Source organism: Numida meleagris, chromosome 6 (genome assembly GCF_002078875.1).
Source record: "Numida meleagris isolate 19003 breed g44 Domestic line chromosome 6, NumMel1.0, whole genome shotgun sequence".
Classification (NCBI taxonomy): domain Eukaryota; kingdom Metazoa; phylum Chordata; class Aves; order Galliformes; family Numididae; genus Numida; species Numida meleagris.
Genome location: NC_034414.1, coordinates 16,594,690 through 16,620,813, shown reverse-complemented (window position 1 = coordinate 16,620,813; position 26,124 = coordinate 16,594,690). Strand labels below are relative to the sequence as shown.

General features: G+C 40.2%; 1 protein-coding gene across 2 annotated transcripts in view; it reads right to left on the bottom strand.

Moving 5' to 3' along the window:
* Nucleotides 1-26,124, bottom strand: part of LRP5 (LDL receptor related protein 5) — a 136,948-nt gene that overhangs the window by 46,235 nt on the left and 64,589 nt on the right. For both annotated transcript variants that reach the window (XM_021401770.1, XM_021401771.1), the window contains exons 6-7: nucleotides 18,892-19,288; nucleotides 18,032-18,203 (exon numbers count right to left, since the gene is read on the bottom strand). In XM_021401770.1, the coding sequence (XP_021257445.1) occupies nucleotides 18,032-18,203; nucleotides 18,892-19,288 (569 nt within the window). The remainder of the gene's footprint in view (nucleotides 1-18,031; nucleotides 18,204-18,891; nucleotides 19,289-26,124) is intronic.

Here is a 26,124-nt window from a genome sequence, read left to right as displayed (position 1 = left end):
CAAGATGGAGATGGCTGTTTAAAAAATAAAATGAAATAATGAGATGAAATTTCAGGAGCAGCTCACTTCCATGTAAATTAAAGCCTGAATACCAGATTCTTAAATGTATGAAAGCCCACAAAGTGAATCTGTCCAGCCAGACTGAGTTTTATGTCCCAGTTGTCCTGAGAGCTCTGCAGCAGCTTTTATCATTTTAATTTCCAAGAATTCCCGTTAGCTTCATTTAAACATATACTTTTAACATGAGAGTTCTTAAAAATTACAGTATCTGACCACTTGCAATAAGGAGAAGAACTTTTTAGGGCACTTCATGGGCTTTTCATGGTACCGAAAAGGAAGCTCTGGAGAACTTCCACAAAGAACAAAAGTTCAACTTAGTCTATATCTTTGTCTCCCTTCTTATTCATTCAGTTTTGTGTTGACTAATTTTGTTGTTTACTACAATATTCTGGTGGGAAGAAATTAGATGGGTGAAAGTGGAGGGGGAAGGGAATGAAAGCAACCTTGTTACAACACTCCTGATCTGGTAGGAAAGGAACTTCCACTGTACAGCATCTTTTCAGCATCTTCTGAAGAGAGTCTCACCACAACCACAGTGGTTAATATCTGGAGAACATGGATGCTCCTGTCTGCCAGAACCGCACTGTTCATTTATGAGCGTATGAGAAAATTGGAGTTTTTCTCTGACTCACCAAGGGGCAGATATTCTAAGCACTCTTTAGCCACCATAAATCTGCTGCAATTGCTCCTTTATTCTGGGAACACAAATGCCATCTGATTAAAGCCTGCTGCTGGACTAAATAGCACCATCCTCACTGCCTTCTAACTGAGGGCAGGCTCACTCCAGCACTGCCTGTCGTTGGATACTTCAAGGATTGGTCTGTGAGGCACAGGAAGCTCCAGATCCTCAACTTGAGATAGAAGTTCCTAAACCTCTTCCCTGTTTTCATTAAACAACACTGAAAACTAGAGAGAGTACCCTAAACAGAGTAACAGACCAAAGTAATTGATTTTCTTCTCTAAGTTACTGAGTTGACATAAAAGAATAGCATTTATAACAATGGCTCCCTGTGTGTACTGGAAACATACACATTTTTTGAGCCCGAGGACATAGAAGGAGGCAGCCACTGTGACTATAAAAATATTAGTTTCCTGTTTAAATTTGGGAGCGTAGTTACTCTTGATGGTTTATCATCTGAGATATTTCTCTGGGTGGAGGGAACGTTTGTTTGTGTTAGGGATAAGGCTGTTTTCTGATCTGGGTCATGATGTTTATATTTGTCAGTTTTATGCTAATTAAAAAAAAAATCAAATAATTTACTCAAACACCGCCTGTGGTGAATTTGTTCAGTACACCCAAGGCCAATTAGTGTTAAAAAAAAAAAAGAAATGGTTGCTTCCACATGAAAGATATTTCAAAAATGTTGGAAACGCCTGGACTATACAGCTGTTAAACAGCTACTAATCTCAAACTACTGTCAGATACTGAAAGAAAGTCACTCTCAAAAAGTAAGCTGAAGCTGACTTGATCAGAAATAGGAGACTTCTCACGACATTCCGCTGCCCGTATCTTAATGCCACCATGAGTTCCAACTGTATATCCATGAAAGAGACTTGTATCCAGCCCTTGGCTGTGAACAGCTGGCACTGCCCACTCCCTTGGTTATCTAAGGAACTGTCAAAAGCAACTGCAATATGGAGAAAAAATAGTTGCAAAAACCTAGGGTGACAACTTTCACCCCCTTATCTGGAAAGACACAAGGGTGAGAAGTTGAAAAGCAGCATGCCTTTGGTTTGTCTAACATTCACATCTCCAAAGCAGAAGAAATCTGAGAATTTATTGAAATCAGTTTCACTTCTCTCTTTGCTCAGGTCTCTAATGAACAAGCTCAAGTCTATTTACTTTCAGACACTGAGACTGAAGACTATAGTGGTTTTCAAGCTGATTCATTGATGGATTAATTGTCCCAAGCTCCAGACTCAAAAGTTATCAGAAAAGTTATCAGTGTTACCAGAATCAACTGCTTGTGCCTAACCTGCTAACATAAACATGTCAAATGTTAATACTGTACATACATCTACATACACACACGTGCAAAAACCTGTTCGCTCCAATTATGCCTTCCCTACAAACTTTTGTAATAGCATGGTAAATATGAAAAACATAGCACTTCCATACCAACCTCCACTACAGCTTAATTTGGAGAAAAATTATCTTATTTGTACCAGCATTTGTTTATAGCACAAGGTATTCCATTCCACTTCGGAGCCTGGAAAGATTTGATATATTTAAGAATTTAGTCTGCCGCTCCAAAACCAAATGGTTTATGTTTTACTGTCAGTCTCTAGCAACAAATTACTTCTGATCTCAGCCCATCTTCCCCCTTCCAATCCTCACTGGCAATATTTCCTCCTTTGAGAATCATTTGCTATGTGTTTTCAATTTCTTCCAAAAGATCAAAGCAAGCTGGGAGAGTCACAAACAAAAACGACTTTACTTTGAATGTACTAAGCTGCTCTGTGCTATCAGGTATGTTATTAGAATTGGAAGTTCAAATTTTCAAAAGCTAGGAAACATAATGACAACAAAGTAAGGCAAATTTTACTTGGTTCTTAAAGCTGGTAAGTAGAAGCTAGCATTGATTTAACAGAATCGTAGGGGTAGGGTAATGATGTTCCCTACCTACAGAGCTCTCCATCTTTGTAGAGGCAGGGGGCAAGGAGGATTTGCCTTTCTCTAGAAGTACTTGTATATCACTGCCTCTCAGGATGTTCTTAAGAAGTCAATGCAAAATGCAGCAGCTGCCTAGGCAGTAATACTCAAGTCTTAAGACAGGACTCTAGTAAATGTCTTTTGGGCCACCAGAACAACACTAGCCTTTAACAGAAAAAGCTATTAAGTTCCATAATTACTACTTCAGGAGGATCTTCAGATGACCCTGGTTCCTACCCCTGACAGTCCTAGACTCCCCGTGTAACCTGGCATTAGACGTGATTAATTCAGTGTCTACCACTTCAGAGCCACTATGGTAATATTACATCTTAGGCTGGGCCTTGCCATTTCAGAGTAGAGTTCAGCAGGGCAAAGAACATCTCTTGTACTGGTTTAGCACTAGGAAGTTGGTGTTTTTGTTTTAAGTTGGTATTTTTGTGCAGACAAAACCAAGATTTTCTCTTTTTAATGCTCACGGAAAATATTTAATTTACACTTTAACAGAGACATGCATTTCTGTGCTTTCAGTCCAGGTTCTGCTTCTCACTCCTACATACAGGTAGTAGCAGCTCTATATTCAAACAGGTTGTAGCTTCTCTTTCAAGGAGTTTGAAATAATTTAAACATACACAATCTGTCAATATTCCAGAAGAGGCCTTTCTCTGACAATAGACTTGGACAGTTGTATTATTTCCAGTGAGTATGAGTCTGAGTTAGCAAATTCAGTGCTCAGGGAGTCCCTCATTATTCAATATATGGAATATCTTGTGCTGCCATGAGATGACACCATCAGGGCAAAGAACTCTTTGTGAAAAAGTAGCATAAATATTTTGCCTTTCATGGCAGGGAGAAGAAAAGAAAACAAAACACCCAAAGTCAACAACCATTAAACCACCTCATTAAACATTTCACAGCCTTCAATGTCAAAACCAGCAATGAAAACAAGGTTCTTTTAAAGTTCATACACATTCCTCCATACTGTGCTCCTTTCTAGTTGCAATGAAGATGACTAATCATCATATGATGGGTGAGGAGGATGACCCCAACACTGCCACAAAGACTGATGGCTCCCACTGCTATCCAAAGCAAGAGTATGAGATTCACACATGAGACTGGACAGCAAACTGTCAACCATAGAGAGAATATTCCTTTCTAACCCCAGATCGAGTTATCCTTATGACTCTGAGCAGGCAAGTAAGGCACACCAAGTTCAAATTAAAAAAGGATTTTCTGCATCAACTCAGACCACTGATCTCATTCAGTGCTGTGCCTCCAGATGCAGCTAAGTTGAATACATCTTCTCAGTCATATATTAGAGAGAAATCCTGATTCCTATAGGCATGCAGTTGAAGCTCTGAGCCATGAGAGCTGACGATAACACTACCTCGTGGGGTTAGACTGAAGAAAAGTAAAGCAAAGAAAAAAAGCAGCAACAAATAGACAGAAGTACATGGTCAAAATGCTACTAAAGGAAAAGCAACATTTGAATGTATCTTACATTACTGGAAAACATAGTTCTATAGTTATTATTGTTCTGAGCCCCTAACAGTTGAGACTTTAACTGCAAGTCTGTTGGTTGCGTATGAAAGCAAAGAATTCAGATGAGAATCAAACATCCACTGCTTCTGGGTCAGGAAAAGCTCACGTGGAAAGAGCAGAAGGGAACGTGAGGAGGTGAACTAGAAGACTATCTGTGTACTATTTGTAAAACCTACAGCACAATTTGTAAGACCTTCACTGTTGCTATCTGAGTAAGGGGAGGGAAGCCTCAAACCGAAACAGATCTTTCATTGTAGACATTTTATGATGCATTAAAACTGGAATGTAAGCTCTGCTACGCAGATTGAACCATACACATGCATCTCAGTGAGAGGACCAGATGGTATAAGCCTACAGTGGTTAAATCACACAGTTTATTCCAGTAAAAGTCATGCCTGGAAAGAGTAGTTATTCTGAATGATTGATATGAATTCAGTCATTCAGATTAATAGTTAAAAGCTAGGACTACAGACAACAACATGACTGTTTTCTAAAGCTGAGGGCTCTCCCACATTTTCCCTGCCAGTTGAGAGCAATGGGGTTTTCAGACATCCTAAATAACACTTAATAATCCATACAGCAGAAAGAAGGTATATTTTATGTTACACACAACTATCTAGGTTCTAATTATGCTCTTCTCGGCAAGTTTGCTCTTTACAACACTTTGCCAAATACACTTGATATTTTAACAAGGAATAAAATCAGACCCACAGCTAGAAGAAAAAGGCACTCTGTGCTTGCCAACCATTTAACAAATTATAATGTTTTACTTCTCAAGATTATATACATACATAATAGCAAATATATTTTATATATTGTTTTCTTAGCTGGAAGGTAACCATAGGTCAAGCAAAGAACTCAAGGACAGCTCAAATGAATAAATGGCAAAATATAACTAAGCAATCGCTTGTCTTTCCAAACCAAGGTCTCTGCTCAAGGATATTGTAAAGGCAACACGCTCCATGAAGCAAAGTCACTTCAAATTAAGAGGTAGATAAAATCACAGTAAAAGTACATTATATGAGGAGCTAAGATTGGAAAAGTGGCAGGAAAACTGTACAAATATGAATGGACAGTAGGTGACATCTACAATGTGGCCTTAAACACTGGACAAAAGTCACCAGAGACGAGGCAAGATGGAATGTGACAGAAAGAACCCACCATGCTCATACAATGGCTCACAACAGGCTTCTGAGGGGAAGAGGCAAGAGAAATACCTATGCTAGCTGCAAATGCAGAAAGATGGCTGGGGATCGTCTTGGATGAAGGAGGTCACCGCAATAAAAGGTGACAAGGAAAACAGATGGTACACCAGAAGGAAACCAGCACACAGACAAAATGTAAAATGACAAGGATAATCAAGATGTCCCAGTAGTAAGGATTAAGAGAGAGAAACGTCCAACTTGAATACATACGTCCACAATGTTTATCATTCATGTGTCCAGCTATGAAAAAAATCCTATTATAGTGACATTGATGGTGGGTTTTAAGCTAAGGAAATTATAATTTAGTAAACTGTAAGACAATAAATTACATATTACAGATTATTCGCTTTCCTTAGCTTGCCTGGAGACTTTTGTAGGCTTACTGAAGAGTATTCTTCTTTTTCTGCTTGTTTTTCCCTTCTAGTAGAAAGGGTCATAGTTATATGAACAGCCCTCTTTTTCTGTTTCTTCTTGTTTGTCCACTGTTGCTGCCAATTTTTATAGTAACACTAATGAAAAAAAACCACTACAAATCACAGAATCACAGAATTGCAAGGGTTGGAAGGGACCTCAAGAGATTATCAAGTCCAACCCCGCTGCTAAGGCAGGTTCCCTACAGCAGGTCGCACAGGTAGGCATCGTGCACACACCAGGCTTTAAGAACAGAAGGTGAGTGTTTGTCCATCTTTTAACTCTTCTGTTAAGAAAAAGAAGAAAGAAAAGCAAAGTCCATCACAGCCAGGAATTCAGCAGTCACAGAACCAGCAATGCAAGGGATATATGAATGTCTTCGTTAAGACTTTAAGAATTCTGAACTGGGAAAAAAAGATTCCGTGAAGAAGCCTACCCTTGCTAGTTTTTAGAAGGCAGAAAAATATGTGAAACAAAAGGTCTGAGGAGAAAATTAGAAGCAGCTTTCAAAATAACACTGCACAAAACACCAGTGTGTTAGGAGGGGGAAGGGAGGGGAAAAGAAGTGGAAAAAAAGAAAAAAGGGAGAAAAAAAAGAAAGAAGCCAAGCCAACAGTTTGAGCGCTAGGAGGTTTGAGCTGGCAGTGTTAAACATATCAAACATTTTCCTCCTGTCCACTCCGCTGCTTCCTTTAATACTACAGTACTTCTGAAAAGGGGAGCAAGAAGAAAAATGATTGCGCTAAATTTGCATAAGTGCACAACACAGGAGATTTATGAGCATTTCTAACAGCCAAATCAGCCAAACAAATTGTCTGAAGAAATGCAACAGTAAGCTATTGGGGTTCTTATGTCGGTAACATCAGAAGTCTGTGGGGAGAATCAAATCTTTTATTATAAAAATCAATCACAATTCCCATTCTGTTCCTCAAACCCTAAAAACCTGAGTGCCACTAATTTAGCCTTCTTCTTGAAGAATGAATACCAGATAAAAAGGAGCCGACAGCTGGAGCGGAGCCAAAAGAAAGCTTTCAGGAGCAAAACGCAGAGAACAATGTTTGTTCTGCATTGGGAATTTTACATGAAACTCTGTACAGACAAGACAGGCATATCTGGCTACACGGCTAAGAATATACATTTATTATGGAGAATGCTGCCTTTAAAAGGAGAAATAAATTAGAGATTAACGCCTTTTATGCGAGCTGCAAGAAGAAGAATTCCTGGAGCAATTCAATTCAGCACAAGGAACAAGGTTTCTTTCAAAAGTCACCCTTTACTGGGAAGGGCGCTTCTTTGCAGGGAGTCTGAACTGAGAAATACACAGCTCCCAGCTTTCTATTTATAGTCATTCAGGCAGTGAATAGTCTCATTCCAAATGCCACAAGGCATACTCACAACCTTTTATTCCTGAGACCTGATTTGTGTTTCATTTCAAAAGTCCAGCGCTATGAAAAAAGAGGGGGAGGGAGGAGAGGAACAGCAATGCAACAGGCAACAGAAACACTTTCTCAACTTTTCCTTTATGAAGCTGCTGCTCGAGAGTGTGGAAAAGAGTTTTTCAGAAACTTCCCTATGGGAAGGAGAAATGTGCGAGCTTTGGAAGCGCATGCATTTCCACTCATTAACACGGAATACCAACGCCCTGCAATTTAAGTGAGTCTGAGGGAAGGAGGAAAAGGAGCGAGGGGTGAGAGCATTTCAATTACTTGGCTTTGAAGGACTCTTCTGAATGAGAAAGAGACAGAAAACACTTGTCAAATGCAAGTTCAAGTGAAAGCCACTTCTGCCAATGAAGTGTGCAGATGGCCGTGGGGGTTCCACTGAACCCTAACTGGGCTTCTATTATGTCTTTATTGCTCACAAAAAGGCAAGGGTCACCTTCAGTTTAGAATAAGTTAGCTTCCTTTCCCACAGAATGACTCCGGTCAATCAAGCCAGCAAAGGAAGTCTTCCTTTGAGTGACTGCTATCCCATCAGTACACTGAAGAATTTTTAGAAAGGCTAAATAGACACAAAAACCTTTGGTTTCATCCACACTACAGACATTTACAAGAAAAATTTCCCACCGTTGCAGGCAACCTCGGGAGTCCTAGGGTAGGCTGGTGGTGGCCATCATGTACATACATCAGATTTCTCTCTCGTTAGGGCCAGAAGACACGAATCTAAAAACAGTGCTCGCAACTTGCAAAATGTCAGTAATAAGATGTGGCACAAAAATCAAGTTCTATGCTTCCGTTCTTAGTATGCTTTCTGTAGAAACGTGGAAACCCCTATTCTGCATAACATCAGAGCTCCTTTTCCTAACAGCATCCAGGTTCGTGCGTTTCACAACCCAACGCTCCAGTTCTAGGCAGGCACGTGGTGCCTTCTGCCATCCCAGCAGCTGTACTGTGGGCTCCTTGGTGTAATGCAATGGAAGAAGAGAAGCTTTAGTTGCCAACTACACTTATGGAAACTTACGGGAAAAAATCACATTGAATAGAAAAGAGTATAACAGAGATGAAGGGAGGCATGAGGACAAGAGGCTATGGAGAAATTCACTGGCAGAAGGCACAGCCTTCTATCGTTGAAAATAAGGTAGAGCAGAGCAATCCCTACTGTGAGGCAGTATCAGTGGAGCCTTCCAACATTATCTTCTACAGTGCTGAGAAATGCTACCATCAAAACTGAACCCTTAAAAAAAAAAACTGCCTCATACACAAACACCACCACCAAAGCTGGACTAGAAGGATGCTAAAATTTGGGTTCGTGGCACTAAACTCTGTATTCTTCATTTGAAAAGCTCACACCTAATGTCAATAAACAGCAGAAAGGGTGCGGTGTCCTCCCAGCGGTTTCAAAGGATTAAATATGGAAGAGAGTTCCAGACACTGAAAGGTCAAGTATCTTCAGCACTTTCCTTCCATAATAGCAGTAGAAAAATAATAGCTGGGTAAAGACTTCATACCAGTGAAAAGTCAGTTCCCAAACCATGCTGGCAAACAAACCTGATCATCTGATAGGGATAATTGTGTAAGTATGCGCAGTGCACCCTAAGACAGAAGCAAATGGCTCTTGACCCTGGGATAAAGCAATATTCATGGGGGTCACAACTCCTGAGCAGCAGCTCCTTATCTTCCACCCAGGTCAGAGGTGAGCTGTATGGCAATGCTCTGTATTATTCTTGGAAAAGAGAGAGAGGAGACACTACTTATTCTGTGCCAGAAAGTGCACTAGATTCTCATAAAGGGGGACCCATTTCCGTACTTCACAGGTAGAGAAGCCTTCACACAGCCAGATACAAAATCTGCCTTTTAAATACAGAAAGCAATCCCAGCAAGGGAAGCAAAGCAGAATTCTCTCCCTAGCAGAGCAGTAAAGGGTGATTTGACAGCAGATGGCCCAAAATAATTCTTCATTGTGAAAGGAGAGCCTAAAGTACGTAAAACTCAAATAATTCTTCAACATCATAGCTAAATACATCCTCAGGATTTCCTCTTGATAAATATAGCAAAAGCTGCACACACAGAAGTAATTCCTAAGCAACTCCACAAAGACCAAATTTAGATGCCGTCTGTCAGTTGTCCCTTTACAAAAGTAGTACAAAACAATACAGCCCCTGGAAAATTGACAAGATTTAGAGGTTTTTATGATTCTTCAGTAATCCTAGTAAATCATAAATGGTTGTAGAGGAAAATAATACTGGTACAGATTCCATCGTAGAAAGACTGAGGAGTATTTAACTGGCATTTACAAGCATTTGGGGATTTTCACTTTGAGAATGTCGAATAAGATATCAAGCTTAGCATATAGAAGTCTGGGAGAATCTCTGATCAAGAACATTCTATGGAGAGTCCTCTTTCAATCAAATAATTATTTCAGAATCCTTTCCTAGTGCATTAGGGGAGTGTGACTAACACAGCCCACATCTTCTCATGTACTCTCTACTTGGCAAACGAAGCCCATGCTTCTGCAGAACGGGGTTTCGCTGCAAGGCTGGTTTTGCTTCACTTCTATACAGATTAACATTTCTGGTTATTTATGAAAGTGAAAGCAAGGCCAACTAGTATGAACTTTGCATTTGGAGCAGATAGTACTGAACATTTTGATTTTTTTTTTCTTTTAGTTCCTGGAAATTGGGAAAAGAAAGGAAGAGGAAAGGTTAATGCAGTAGCTCAGTGCAACCCTTCAGAAAAAAAAATTCTTGACTATAAAACAGATTTGCCTTTATTATGGAAAAATCCATTTATGTTGTGAGGGACACCAGACAGAAGTCTTCACCCCAGATGTGTAAGCTGTGTTTTCATTATGTTGGGTCTAGACCATGAAGAAAAGAACTAGGGTCTTGAATTTAATTTCAAGTTTAATGGAAAATCTAGCTTAAAGAACTAAGAACTTGCTCATGGCACCACAGGCTGCTGAGGAGGCACTGGTCCAGGACACTTTCCTCATGTACTGAAGCCTTCACGTTCCAGAACACTGGTCAGAAGGTGATGCAGATGAGAATAACTGAGGCTAAGTCATCATTCACCTGGAGAGAACCCCCTCCTCCACCCCATCCTACCTAGAATGACAAGAAAGGTTTTACTCAAGACTGCTGCAGAATGGAAAACAACAGATGTCTCCAAGAGCACCTGAACACGGGTGGAATTGGTCAAACTTTGGATGCATCTTTTATACCAAATGCAGGTTGCAAATTCTTGAAATATTCTCCCCTTCAATACTGTCACATCTTTCTTATGCTCAGGGCTCAAATACAAGTTCAGCTAATAGCTAACCCACTGAAAGGGGAACAGGAGTGAATTCATGTTGATGGGTACGCCTTCCTTCACATGGATATCTCCACTTCATGAGCAGTTCCTTATTAGAAAGTTTAGAGCAGAAAGGTGCAGTACTTGCATTCTAATAGCTAAAGCCTCTCACTTTGTGAACAAGGATCTCACTTTCTTTAGCAGCTACCACACTTGGTAACAGTCCTCTTAAAAGCAAACAAATTCCATGTGGTGCAAGGTACCAAATAATACACGGAAATTCCTAATTAAGCAGTAAGTGATTTACAGGCAACTTAGTCTTGTATTTCGAAGAATGGAGCTAGCAGGCTCTATGCTCTTAAGCAGGATGTTTGTGTTAGCAGGTAGAGGCTGGCTATATTTCTGTGTACCAGAAAGAGGCAGTCTCACACCAGGAAATCCTAAACCAGAGTCTCTTGGAAATATCTAACACAGCCAGAGAGTTTAAATTCATGAGAAAGTTTTAGGATCTGAAACTGTTCAGGGGTCTGACCTGCTGAAAAGTACAGGGCATTTATCTCAGCAGTCTCTGCTCCAAACTACAGGCTAGTGTGCACAAGGTTCAACCAACTATAACATCATTTCTTGGGTAGAAAACTAGTTAAGAAAGATAACTTCAAAAATATCTAAGCAGAAATCTGAAAGCTCTTCAGCAGACACAGCTGAGACTCCAACAACATCCCGGACAATCTCAGCTGAGGTGGAGGTTTAGGGTTAGGAAGGTTTATCTTGACTGCAAACCTGGTAATGAGGCTTGGTGGTGCTTTGCCAGAAACACCAGAAACAGGCAGAAGAGAGACTGCGGAATTTTGAAGATGACAGAATAGAAGCCATTCTTCCCCTTGCTGCTAGCCTTCTTTCTTCTTCCTAAAGGTGCAGACCCTCTTTTCACTGAAGTTCTGCTAGGCTCGATATCATTACTTTGTAGAATTAGAATCGGTTTTATTCTTTAACCAACTCTCAACATACAAATATAATTGTCATTGTTAAACCACTGAAGTCAAAGATGCATCTTTCTTCCCTCCTAGAAAGCTTGTGTTTCATTCCAGCAATGTCCCTCTGGGAAAAGCAATCATAACCAATCTGTCATCAGTCTTCACAAAGTCCAACAACTGCCATAAACTTGTGACAATATTTCAAGATAGTCCTTTCCTCTAATGACTCCTCCTATCCATTCCACAATGACTCTCTGGTTGCTGGCAAAAATTTGGTCCCACGATCACAAGTATGGATTATTTCCCTTTAGAACCCTGTTCTTTGGACACTGCTGCACATCTGGTGCCCAGGCAAAGATGTTTGCTATGTAGAATCGAGTGACACCCTTCACGTAAATAGAAAATTGCCCTACAACAGAATTGTGCTTGCTGGTTCTTCAAGCAAAACACACAGCAATAAAGGAGTCTAAAAGCTACTTAAAACTAATGAGAATATCACGGTGCATGATGACCACAAACTACATATACAAACTACAAAAAAAAAAAAAAAAACCAACCACCAAGATGCCCAGTGGCCACAAATGGAAGTAAGTTCATACACCTCAATCCCTCAACAACATAGCTTAGTCCCAGACCAGAGAGCAGTACATTTGGAAAACAACAACACTGTGTGGCACTAATGGCAGCACTGAAAGGAGCAGCCCAGGCTGTAGGAATACACTGCTGAACATACCAGCGCAAAGAGAAGGAAAGCATACCTGTTTGCTAGCCCTGTTCTGATAAGTGCTCTTCAAGAATAACATTTATATGGCTCTAGGTACCTAGCACTTGCATCTAGAAAGAATAGGAAGATGGATAAAAATGTGAAAAGTAGAGGAAAGTTACCTTTCATGGTGGGGACAAAACAGTGCATTCAGTGTTTTCTTAATACAAACATGGTCTTCTGAAATATATTCACATTTATAAAAACCAGAAGCACCAGTTTTCTATATGACTAGTTAGCACATGGAGACAAGTTTAAAATAGCTGTCCTCTCCAAGAGATTTTCTTGTTTCAATAAATTAATAAAGAATACTTCCCATAGAGTTTATTACACTGCACAACCTTTTTTAATCCCCTAGTGGGAAATGCCAAAACAAAGATTTCCACTCTAATGCATCAGTTAGAACTTCTTATCTATAAATATTGTTTTTGGTTTTTTTTTTGCCAAGTGGCTCAAAAACGAAGTGTAATGTGTGAAGTATACTCAGACTTGCACAGAAAGCACAGCCTTAAACCAGATTGCTAATTTCTCTGTACAATCCACTTCTGCAAAGAATACTCCAGTTTATGCAGCAGCTTGTTCTAAATGACATCTTCTGGTGTTTAAGCAGCATACTATTAACAACAAAATAATTATAAAGATGGTTTCTTTAAATTTCAAGGACAGCTCATGTAACTGCATCTTGGAAAATGTTTCAGTGAGTTCCAGGATTGACAGCTGGTGCTGACTTGCACCTCGGATGTGAACATCCTATAAAACTGTAAAGAATTACTGCACATAATTGTAAGTCTTCTGCAAAGATAAATGAAGGACACTAGTTGGGGGGTGGGGAGGTGAGTAGGACTAAGGGAAGTTGCCAGAAGTCTGCACAACGTTTATTCCAGGAATATTGCACAAACTTAAGTAAAACACATATATAATAACCGGCACCTGAGAATTCGGTAATTGCTCATTATGCAATTACACCTTAGGCACTTTAAGCAAATACTGAAGGAATAATACACGGGAAACCTAGCTAACCACAAAATTGTTTTTTAAGGAGAATTAGGAAATTCTACACGTGGATGCCATTGGGCCTTTGCTTCTCTCTCTGCTGGAACCCTGTAATCCTTATTAATCTACTGTTCATTCCTGGAAAGTACCTTTTCTCGGTCAGTAAAATCCAAATCTCTGTTGGACTACTCCGTGCCCCTTACTCACAGCAGAAGCTGTGTGGACAAACACATGATTTCAACAGACATGACTCAAAGCTTAGTATATATTTTTCCTTGCCTTGGACTCTGCCAAACCAAGCACAAATTTAAAAAGCTGGGAACAATGTTACCACGGGGTGCCAAATTTGCAGTGAAAGCCCCATAGGCTGCTGTCACGCAAAGTTTGACAAGCCTTGCCAAATGGTTTCTTCAGGATACAAACTGCTTGCGGAGTGACTGGGCCCTTTGTATAGCAGCTGAATGCTGCAGATGGGAAGGTCTCTGTCAGGAAAGAGTAACTGCTGTTTTCACTGCATGAAGTTTTAGACACACAAATAAGAACATACTCTCCTGGTACAGAACGCTGCTCGGCAGCCTGAACAGCTCTGCAGCATTTCTTTTCTATTTGCTGAAGAGTGCATGCAAAAGTAATGTCACAACTTGTTTAAAAAAAAGAAGTGTCAAAAAAACCAACAAAACAAACCAACGAGACAACCAGACACTCACAGTACATTTCAAACCTGAGGTCTAGCAAAAACAGGACAGATGCCCTGGGCTTATCAATTTTCCAAGCTGTGCAAAGTTTAGACGGTTCTTAAAGAACTTTGTACACGCAGAGCCCCTCCTGCAGATGTAAAATACCAGAAAAAGCAAAGCACCAAGCAGACAAATGCACAAGCGCACACAAGCTGAATTCACGCATTTTTCCTAAATGGAAAGCAGTTGAGTGCATAGCGTACAATGAAAGCAATTCTAATGTACAAGTAGGTTTTTCAGAAGACTAGAGGAAACTGTACAGGCTTATACACGGCACCTTTTGCACTAACAGGAATCAGGCTTAACTACTTTTCCCCTGGACAGACTAAGCGCAAGTACATTCTGCAAAATAGAAGAGACAATGCCTTCAGCTCATTCAGTCTTGCAAGTTCTACACAGTAAGCTGGGACATTTAGAGACAGGTGAAACTGGATGGATAGAGAAAAATAGTGGGGATGAGAATTTTTCCTTTACCTTATGCCTCTCCTGTAGATCTTGGGTCTCTGGAATATTTTCAGTTAGCTAATTTTTGGTTTTGGCAAACAGTGGACAACGTACTTACACAGACAGAACAACCCACCAAGACACACTAGCTGTGCTGGCGAGCTGTTTAAATGCTCTTGGCAAAAGAACACATGCATGAGAAGAATGAGTTCGTGTTGAAGGGAAGAATAACTTCAAATGTCCCACCTCGTGTACCATACAGTATAACTTCACATGTACTTTGGCTAGCAGGGCAGCACAAAGTATGGCTTACTGGGAAAACCTATGGTACTGAAGGAAGCTCTCAAACACCAGCGTTTCAGGAAACAACTAGAGGGTTGCAAGTATGTCAAGATAAACATGAAATGTGAAATACAATCCATTAGATAAACGTGTTTCTGTTCTGAAATATTTCCTCAGTGCATTTTTTTGATCTTTTATGGAGGATTAATAAAAATAAGCCTTATTGGAGAGCAATTTGGAGCCAGCCAATACCTGAGCTGTGTAAATAACCAGTTAAGTCACGCAGTTCTTTCCCAAGTGAGCAGAATATAAATGCCTGGCACGCATTCCAAAATGGAAACTGGAAATTTATTTTCTAATGGAAGTTCTGCAATAGACATTTAACATTCATTTCTCCTGATAGCATGCCAGTGTCATTTTAACTCACGCAGCTGCACAGTACCAGTCCAGAACAGACCACAACATGCCCCTTCACAGCACTGGTCAGAGCCCCAGGCAAGCAGCCATGATACTTTTCCCCATCGTGTCCTTAACAGTCCTATTCAGGTATTTGTAAATGTCAGGAGTCTGCTCATGATAACTAGCAAAAGTAAATTCCAAACAAGACGACAGAAATTATAGGAAAGAAAAGTTGGGGAGAGAGAGTAGGGATTTAAAATGATAATATTTACACCTGTTTTAATCTAAGAACATGTAAACTCATTGCTAGGAGCATGGCGATTTAAATATTTAAACCTTTGTGCAAACAATTAAAACTGGGTTGCACAATATACAACAGTCAAAATCCAGAGAAGTCACAATTCGCTTCATGTAAAGAGTATCTTCCGCTCCTAAGACCAAGTGAACTACCATCTTCTCTCTATTTTTGAGAGCAGCAGAGAACCACAAAAACTGAGTATAATAAGCAAAAGAAAAAAGGAGGGAATAAAAAGCCCTTACTTTGGTTTCTCTGATTTTCCTAAACTTTGATGCCAAATCAAACAGTACCATTGGCTTCACTGTCTTACAATGAAGTAAGACAGACTGAACAGACAGCTTAAACCAGTGAAATGAATTGCACAATTTCAGTTCCAGCTACAAAAGGTGGAATCTGGAATGTTCTCTTTCCTTTTCTGAAAGGTAAGGAGGGAGAGGACTGCTCCGCAAGTCATCAAGCCCAGCACACCAAGCCATTGCCAAACATTCAAGTTACATGTCTGAAGCTAGCAGACAGTCTTAATTCCCTTCTTCCAGATGGCAAAAACTTTAGAGAGCGCAGCCATTACCGAAGGCCTCAACATTTATTTATGCTGTACATATTATTACCCCAAATAATGTAAAAACTCAACTGATTTCACAGGACTAGGGTGAAATTTCTATATTGCTTTTCTTAAGTATCATTACAGACACAGACTGTTTTAACAGCATAGTCAAAACACAACCTCAACTAACTAGCTCATGCCATAGGAAGAAAACTTCATTATTATTTTAGAAGGACAGGGGGAAAAAAGCTCTCTTTCTCACATTTTGGTTTGGCATTTCTATTTATGAATTTATTTCAATTAGCTAGGTTATTCCCCTCAATTTACTTTGAAGCGATTTCAAATTCCCTGGAGAATTCCCTTTTGAAATTAAAATACTCAGAGCTAATTATTTAGCACCTTTAACATTCCAACTGTTTTTCCAACATCTCTGTGAAAGATAAACAACACACCACAGATAGCTCAAGGAACCTATTGCCACCGGATGCCCAGAGCATTAAAACAACATATTAAAAAGGAACATTTGTCAGTATGACAGCTCTAATAACAGAGTACGAATTCTTGAATTTGCTTGACCTCAGGTCATATCTCATGCTGCCATCCAAACCCTCAGTTTAATCATGAACTACTACAGCTAATTTAGGTTGAGGTTCAAAATCCGATCTTTCCTTCTCTCTCAGAAATAGGAGCAAAAGGGGTCAGTAATAAGGTGAACACAATGGCATTTTAAGCAACGGTTCACGCCTCTTCAAAACATCCAGCTGTATCCGTATTCTTCTATTTTCTCTTGGAAAAACCTCCTCTCTTTCCAACAGTCTCTCCAGCATCCTTGTTTGCCAACTAACATCATGACCATTCTGCAGGCCATAGAAAAGAAGTGGAAAGTTGACAACCACTTTGTGAGTTGTCTGAGCACTTAGCCACTAAGTTCTGCATAGCGGCTCCTGAGATGCCTTCCTCCCTTTTCTCACATCTCACCTTTATTCTTCGCAGCTGCCTCAAACTAAACAGACAAACTCACACAAGTAAGCCTGCTCCTACATACAGGCCTTCAGCAATTTCATGAATGCATCCACATGGCATTTATAAAATGGTTGTAGATCAGTGTTGCTTGACAACAAAAAAGCCCAATCCCTTTTTACATCACAATATTAACAAGCTCTGCGAATTTGCTGGATCATCTCTCACAGAAAAAATTTAATAAATCAGTGAAACCTCAGAATTTCATGGACACACATTAAGAAGCCCAAATTGCCTTGCCCCAAAACTAGATTCTACATTTTACAGTTATTTTACTTATCACCTTCTGTTCTCAATGAAACGACTTCAAGACTCAGTTCCCTGTAGCTCTATAATTTCTGTGGTAGCATACTTCACTATTACTGTTTTAGATTAAGATTTAATCATGGGATATAAGGGCAAAAACCATGGGAAAAAAGGTATCTCCTTAGAAGAATGTGTCTTAGAACATCTCAGGCCTCCCAAGTGCAAAAACAACTTTTTTTCCACGTATCTCTGGACAACACACAGTCATCCACGTCCTGAAGTACGGCTCTCTAGGGCCTCCACATCCACCTTCTCATGTACAAATCTTGCATTAAGTCTTTTGCAGGCAGCAATTTCAGATGCTGCTTCCAAGCACCACAGACAAGGCAAAAATCAAGCAGGTTATACCTGAGTATCCCATTTGTTGCAAAGGCCCCAGCTCAAACCTGAGATTTCAAGCAATTAAATTATACTTCCAGCAACGCAGGAGTTTCTAATTGCGTATTTTGTGACATAACAAACATAACATCTGTTGCAAATGTTTTCCGAAGCAATGAAACACTTGAATGTGCTTCCTTTCTTCTCAGATATGTCTTATTTCACTAATTTTAACACCATATTTAACAAAACAAGAGACTCCTCAAAAAATGGATAAAGGATTCCAAGACACAAAGCCGCACACAATAACAGTACTTGTTTTCTAAGAATGCCCATGGGATCAGCTCTTACTTACCTCAATTTTATCTGTTTTTGCATCTCCCCAGTAAAGTTTGTCCTCTTCAAGGTCCAGTGCCAAGCCATTAGGCCAACCCAGGGATGTATTCACCAGAACTCTCCTCTCTGATCCATCCAAATAAGCACATTCTATCTTTGGACTTTCACCCCAGTCTGTCCAATACATGTAGCTGTAAAGAAAAGGGCAGAAACAGTCAATGCACATAACCTGCAAGACAAAAAAGTTTTAAGATCTGTTCTGTTTTTTTTAAGAACTTGCTAACTTTCTGCTTCCCAAACTGTAGCAAAGAAACCAGCTTGAACTCTAACCACTCTGCCCAGGGAGGTTGTGAAGTCTCCTCCATGAAGATCTTGAAAAGCTGCCTGGACATAGTCCTAGGCACCCAGCACTGGATGTCTCTTCTTGAGAGGGGTTGGACTAGACTGTAGAATAGCTTGGGCTGGAAGGAACATTAAAGGTCATCCAGTTCTAACCCCTGCATACCTCAACCATTCTGTAAATTCTGTAACCAGTAATGATAATCTAAAGTTTAGCCGTTAACTAAGTCAAAGTACTGAAAGTGTGTGGTGGCCCAATTCTTTAATACCTATAATGCCGAAGACACAAAGAAAATTCAACCAAACATACAACAAATATTTTCATTTAAGAACACTGTATTTAGCAGTCACCTTCTACATACATAGTATATGTATATGGATGAAGCAAGGGAAAGCTTGTTATGTCCAGAACAAAATGAACATCTGACAAATAATATACACATCATCTTGTAATATGCAGATTTTCAAACAGTTTCAAGAGGGCACAAACTGGATTCAAAGACCTACTACCGCAGGGCTACCAATGAAAACAAAACTTACCCCATCACAGGATTGAGCACGATTGCACGAGGTTCATCTAGATTTTCTGATATAAGGATCTTTCTTGATGTCCCATTCAAACGGGTCACTTCAATGCGGTCTGTTCCAGTATCAGTCCAGTACAAGTTCCTTGCCACCCAGTCCACGGCAATACCATCTGGATGGTTGATTTCTGTGGTTACCAGAGTCTGTGCTCCAGAGCCATCAAGGTACGCCCGACGAATTGCCCGAACATCATCATCAGTCCAGTAGATGTAGCCTTCCACAGGATCATAGTCTATGGCAATTGCATGTCTGATATTGTCTATCTGCAGAATAATGTCAGTGAAATCTGGCATGTCCAAGGAAATCCTTCTCAAGTCAGTCCTCCTAGCAAGCAGCAAAACTTCTTCAGCACCTGGGGAGAAAACGATTCATAGTGTCGCTTTTTTTGTTGTTGTTGATGCCCCAGCAACAGAGTTGTTCCGCTACTAATGTGAACACTTTTACACAACACAGAAGGCTGTGAATTGCTGCTGTCACTATAATAAGAGATATAATCAAAACGAGGAGATCTAGCTTTCACTGAACTACAGACTTGTCTGAACAGGGAGTAACTCCTAAACACTTCACGATTGGCTGTTTGTGCTGGCACTCTTATTTCACAATGACAGCATATTTCTCCCAAACTAATATGGAACATTGCAGTCTCAATCTAGAAGAAGGACATCCATGCAGGTAGTTAGCTGAGGTCAAGTGATTTGCTTTAAATTAGCAGACCTCCGTTAGCTAAATAAGAAACAACATGCAGGAGAATTCCCAAGGAGCACACCAACAACCAGATCAAATGTATTTTGACTAACGCAAATATGCACCTTGCAGACATCAAGCTCCAATTTCCAGCCTGTATAACAACCTACCACACTCTCCACGGAAAAACAAGAACTGCACAGCACTAGCAACTTTGCCTCTAGAGGTAAAATAGTGTTGGTAGTAACCAACATCTAACAAAGATACTGAACCAACAGTCACACAGTCACTCTTGAAAAGGCTGCTGGTATCAAATCCCACCTGTCTCCACCATTCCTCCAGGTAAGAAATATTAGACTTTTTTTTTTTTAAATATTGGCCATATAACGGATGTTTCCCAAAACTAATTTTTGCACTATCAAGAAAGTAGTAAGGAAAAAGTTGCAAAAGATAACCCAGACTAAACACAGAATAATGCCATTTCTTTCTTTAGCATGAATCAAAACAATTTGGTGGGGTATACCCAAATATTTCATCATGTTATATAGAATCCCCCAGCTCAGCCAAACTTCCCACCAGCTGTGTCACTGCATTAGACATGTTTTTTGACACTCAAGCACTACGTAATAAATAAAAGAACAAACAGAAGGCTTCAGGATTTCACAAACAAATTACATTAAGGATTTGTTCCAGACCGCCCAATAAGAAAGCAAGTCCCAGCTACAGCAAATATTTCTTATTTGGTCAAATCTGATACAAAACTAATTAAGACAATAGGATAGTTTTCTCTCTCTTGTGCTCAACCTCCCCACTGCTAAGTTTTATGGCAGTAAAACAACCTGGAGCATACACACTTCAAAGACTTAATGGAGTTTGCACTATTTTCTTTCTGGCAACTTCTATCAGTACAAAACTAGGACACAGTAAAACATCAGGTTGCTGAAGACATTTCCCCCACATTCACCCATGTGCTTCAGCACATAAAGAGCAATATATGTATTTTCCCTTCTCTCTCTATATGTAGTTTCAGAACCGACAATTTTTTACATTTTAGCAAGATTCCAGAACTGGAAAGCAGAACAAAGTCACTTCTCTCATTTTGCCCAGACCAGGAAACACCAGCCAGAGGTGGTAACTTCCAGGTCCCACCAACTGTCCAGATTAAATGAAAACAGTCAACAAGGGACACGTTTTCTTGAGACCACTAAGAATAGAAATCAAATCCTCACAAGAACATTCTTTTAGAAGAAAATTTCACCTAGGCATATGTATGAAGTTTTGGAGACCCAAAAGAACCATAAAAACCAAACTGATATTTCTATCAGGAGTGGGTCGGCACTGCTATCTGCTTCTGGATTTGGAAACAAGCGCTTCACCTCCAAATAACATCTCAGAAGCTCCGAACAGCGCTCAGGTTGCAAGGACATGATAAAATGAAAAGAAATGTCTACAAGAGCAGTGTCTGAACAATATTTAAGTAATTTTCCCAAATGAGATAGTGCTGCCCTCCTCACCACTGGCTGCTTGTTCTCACTTCAGTATCACTCCTCCCCACGTGCAAGCACAACAGGCAGCAAGGTTATGCGCTGCAAACCACACTGAAGAGCTGATCTAAACAAAAACCAACTCAGCAGAAATAAAGCTGAGTTTTTAGCAAGACCAGTTCACTGCAGAGCTCCACGAACACTTGTGCTGGCATGGGGAAGGCCTCCAGCAGGAATGCTTCTTCCAGTCAGTGCTAGCTGACAAAGTTTGCTAACTACAGCATCAGCTGAACCAGCAAACTTTGTAGGAAGGCAAGGACAGAAGCAAAGCAATCAGAGCATAACAACACATGGAGAATTAGGAGGAGGGAGAACCCACATACTCTTGACAGTGAAGCAAGAGAGCAGTCTGCCATCAAATTTCCTCAAGATTTTCTAACTTCAAAGGCTGCAAAATAAAACGTTTTTTCAGGAAGCATTCCTCATGCTTCAAACTTCTCATTGCTTCTCTGAACATACCAAAACCAGTAGCTTGCAGCCCAAGTTAAGAAGGGAACAGCCCCAGGTGACCCGACAGCTTCTAAGGCTTTTCTCCTCCTTTGTTCCCTGAGGTACACACAGCAACAGTTTTTCATTTTTCAAGTTTCCCTTCTGTTAAGGGAACAACTTGTACCAGCAATTGTTAGAAAGCTCTGCTAGTAAAACTACTCTTCTTTCTACAGCTTTGTAAGTCTCCTGGAAAGAGGAGAAAAACAATGGAGTACCTAAGACGTTACTTGGTATTTTCTATCATGCTTAGAAGCATTGGCTGACATCCCGAACAGTGGAAATCAATCAAGTGCTTTGGTAAAAAAGACCATGGTGAACAAAAATATATAGTTTATACCTCCCTCTTCTAACATGCTTCTTAGAGAAACGACCTTTGAATGATTAATTACCTGCAACAGCAGACAGTGCAAATTAAAGGTGACACTGCCAGCAACCCTATCTACTGCAACTACTCTACCAGATGCAAGACAATTTCCTTTTTTAAGCAAGTAGAAGACCATAGTTGTTACAAGTACCTGAAAAGACTGTCTGGGAACAAAAGAAGTTCAGATGTGATATGCTCTTCTCTCTCTATTTCAAGGATTACCCCCACCAACAGTCATCTCAGGGCTACACTGACATTTCTGGATAGAAAACCGGTCCACAGCAGCTCTGCTGATTTCTAACATTATGACAAGAATCTGCTTTCAGCTGAAAGGGAGGACCTCCAAAATATTAAAGGTTTGTACTCAGAACTGATCAATGAAGTTAAAAAAGGATACTTTTAGGGATCCTGTTCAAATAGAAGGGCCTGTCCAGAGCATGTAAAGGTTGGAAGCAGCAGAAATGAAAAGGAAGCCAGGTCACCTGGATCCTGAACATTATCTCAAAGAGTACAGATGGTCCACCACCACATGGCTTCTTTACAGGAAAAAATTCCCATGAATATTATTTTGCAACACATTTAAACACACAGAAAATACTTAGTTTTCTAATGCAAATTAAGGAAAAATGCCACTGGAGAAAGCACCTGCAGGCCCTGATCTGCAACTGCGGGTCTCAGACAGCAAGCTACAATAGCATAGCAACAACAGCAACAATAAAACTTGGTTTCATGAGGTATTTTATGTCTTGCTTCTGTGTTTCTGAAATGTTTCACTGGTAAGAGTCAGAATAAAACCCCACATCTAGTGCAAGTAAAAACTCATGCCCCAGTATGAGAGAGGGGATGCACTTGGTCATCAAAATGTTCCATAAAAAGCAGAGTAGGGATAAACACCTTTAGCTCAACTGTGTCAAGAAGCGAGCAGCACTGCAGCTGCTCAGCCACCCACAGCACTAGGTTTCATATTCACCTTACCTTCTAATTTTCATTATATTAACATCTGCAATCATAATCTTAATATTAAAGTATGTGTAGTGTGAAGCTGAATAGCACCAAATATACGCGTAGCAACTGATAACACAGCAATTACCAACATTACATGCATTTCTAAGACGACCAACATTACAGGTATCACCGCATGGGAACAGACAGATAAGAATCAAACGCATACGTTTTGCCTCTTCACACGAATGATTGCACCTTCACCTCGGTTCATAGGGAACAAGGTCAGGGTTGAACGTACCAGAGGAAGGAACCGGCAGATCAAAACTTAAGGCCCAGATTATACCCACGGGCGCTGGCTAGACAACAGGCTGTAAGGCATTGTTAATATCCTCCCAAAAGCCATAAATAATACCAAAGCAGCAGTAATAACCAGACTCAACTGTATCTCACCTAGCTGTCCTTTGTACACATTCACTTGCATATCAAATAATATCCTGACAAGGAAAACAGGAATAGGGCAGCCATTACCCCCTGAATCACCAACTGCACCATGACTACAACCTCCGAGCAAAGGGAAGAAACAATCCTGTTTCTAACATACTCAGCCGTTCAAACTTTTTCCGCAGGCAGACGTAACTTTGGGAATATTCTGCACCATGGACACTCACAGCTGAAAATGATCGTGGAGAAGACAACTTGGCAATCCAGGACTTCAGGATTAGGCTGTTTTCTCTGTTGACCCAACTGACCAGAAAAAAAAATAATAATTCCACTTGACAAGCGGGACAGGACAGCTCATTGGTAGTTGAACTGAGCATTTTTTGGAAAATTCTTGTAATTTCTAACATGCCTCTAACTGACATTTATGGGAAAAAGAAATAATAAAGGAAATGAGCTACTTGACTGATTTAAAGTTCTGGCTGCTGGGCAATTTGTGCTGGAGAGATGCAACTGCTTAAAATGAAGCCAAATTATTACACAAGAAGGCTCTTGACAGACATTCTCTGCATCCTTAGACATTGTAAGACACGCGAACAGAGAAAATGTTAAGATGGCATGTCTTATGTTCTCCCCACGTCCCTTTTAAAAGCTGGTAAAAGTCCACCACTGGTGACAGTTTTTGATAGGTGCAGAAATCCTGGCCTTTATTACAACGCACTCCAAAAATAACAGTGTTTGTTATTACTGTATTCGCCTCTATTAAGACGTTTCTACTATAAAAGAAGAGAGAAATCTGGCACCAGGCTCTGTGCACAGCACTATGAGATGAGAACTTATCTCAGCACTGTTGTTGGTTCTCTCCAAAAACCTGGACAAACACGCTCGTCTGGCTCATTAGTTTTATCTGCATCACGGAGGCATTTTGATTATTAATGTTGGTAGGAATGTTTTCAAGGCTACAGAAGTGTTATGCTGTGACTTGTCTGCTGCAATGCTAGATACCCCAGAACCTGCCTAGTGCATTACAGTGAGCTGTTTACCTAGTGCTGGAGTGCTACAGCATTTATTTGATTAAATTGATGTTCACAAACGTTCTCACTGTACTCTTGTAACCACACGACTAAGAGATTCCCAGAGAATCACTATTATAGCACTGTCATATAGAACACCACACCATGAACTACTCCCCTTTTTTTTTTTCCTTGTGGGGTACATGAGGGAGAATGCAAACTATCCCAAGTGCTACAACATCACAGCAGAAGTTTAAGAAAAGTCCTCTATGCAAAGCATAGATCAGAACACCAGAAGAATGAGGCCACTCTAGAGTTGCCATTCAGAAAACATTTAAAAAGACTCAGTTTCAAGCTCTTTTATTTTTCCCACCGGTTTAAAACTTAACTCTTTATTTTACTTAAGTATGTTGGGTTTTTTTTATTCACCAAAAGTGTTCTGCAACTTTCCATAGAATTTTCAGTAGGTTTGAGATCAGTAAAAACCCATGAACTGTTCTGCTTAACGTGCAGAACCAGCGCTAACAATATCTCAATTTTAAAAAAAACAGAACTGAAAAATATAATACTGTTGAAGGCAGTTATTCTCACTTCCTGAAGACTAAGTTCTCTCTTTGCAATCAAGAAATCCCACAGAAGCAGGTTAGGAGATTTTTTTGTTTGTACATGTGACGCTTTCCTTCCATTCCCAGTAACCAATTATTTTTAATACCCATACTAGGTATAGTGTTTGCTTTGATTTCGTTGTTTTGTGCGCTTGCTATTAAAAATTCATGCTTCAGCGCTGAAAATGGCAGCTGCATTCTATTTGCAAAATTAACTGCAATCAGAGCTGACAGCAGTGAAGCAGGCCATCTCACCAGCCTGACAAGAGCCTTTTTTATTCTTCCCTGGGCCCACTTCACATTTGACAAGTGACAAGACGTCTATAATACAGTAACAAATGCTCCAATTTATTCACCCAATCTAAACAAATGTAGACTGCAGTGATTCCTTCTGCTAATCTATGCCTGAAAACACCATGCTATTCCTTTCCCATTTGTCTGCCTGCTAATCAGGCCAGAACAATGCTCCATTGTGGGACTCTTCCCCTAGTTCTGTGTACACGCATGTGCATACACACCCAGTCTATATAAAGGCAACTTCTGAGATCTCTATATTTGTGGGGGAAAATCAGATAAACTGCAGTAATGGCAAAGCTTTTCGTTCTTCTTTGTGGAACAAAGCAGTCAGCTCTTTTTGAAAGCGGCCCATTAGAAAGTACTTTGACTGCAGGCAACTCTTTTACAAGCTGTTTGAAATAAGGGGGTGGGAGAAAACTTCATTATTCTGCAGAGAGTGTATGAAAATAAGAAATGCTGCCATGCTGTTTAACAATCTTGCCAATATCTAAAACAATTACAGCATCTTGCATAGTGTTCAGCATCAGCCAGTCTTCACGCCACAGGAAGAATGATGTAATGAAATTATGAGAGGTTTAAAGCCGGTATCAAACCCCACTCTTGCTATTCAACTTCTGCAGAACATAAAGACGTTGAAGGAGTTTGAACAAACTGTGGGAACAGTCACAAAGCTTCGTATCCCAGCAGTGACGGCTCTGAGTTGGGAGAAACAGAGAACATACCCTCCTGCTTGACACTTCCAGAGGAAGCATGTAACACGTATCAGGTTTATCAGTTTAAAACTGAGAGCTGTGTGCAGTGAGAGTTTG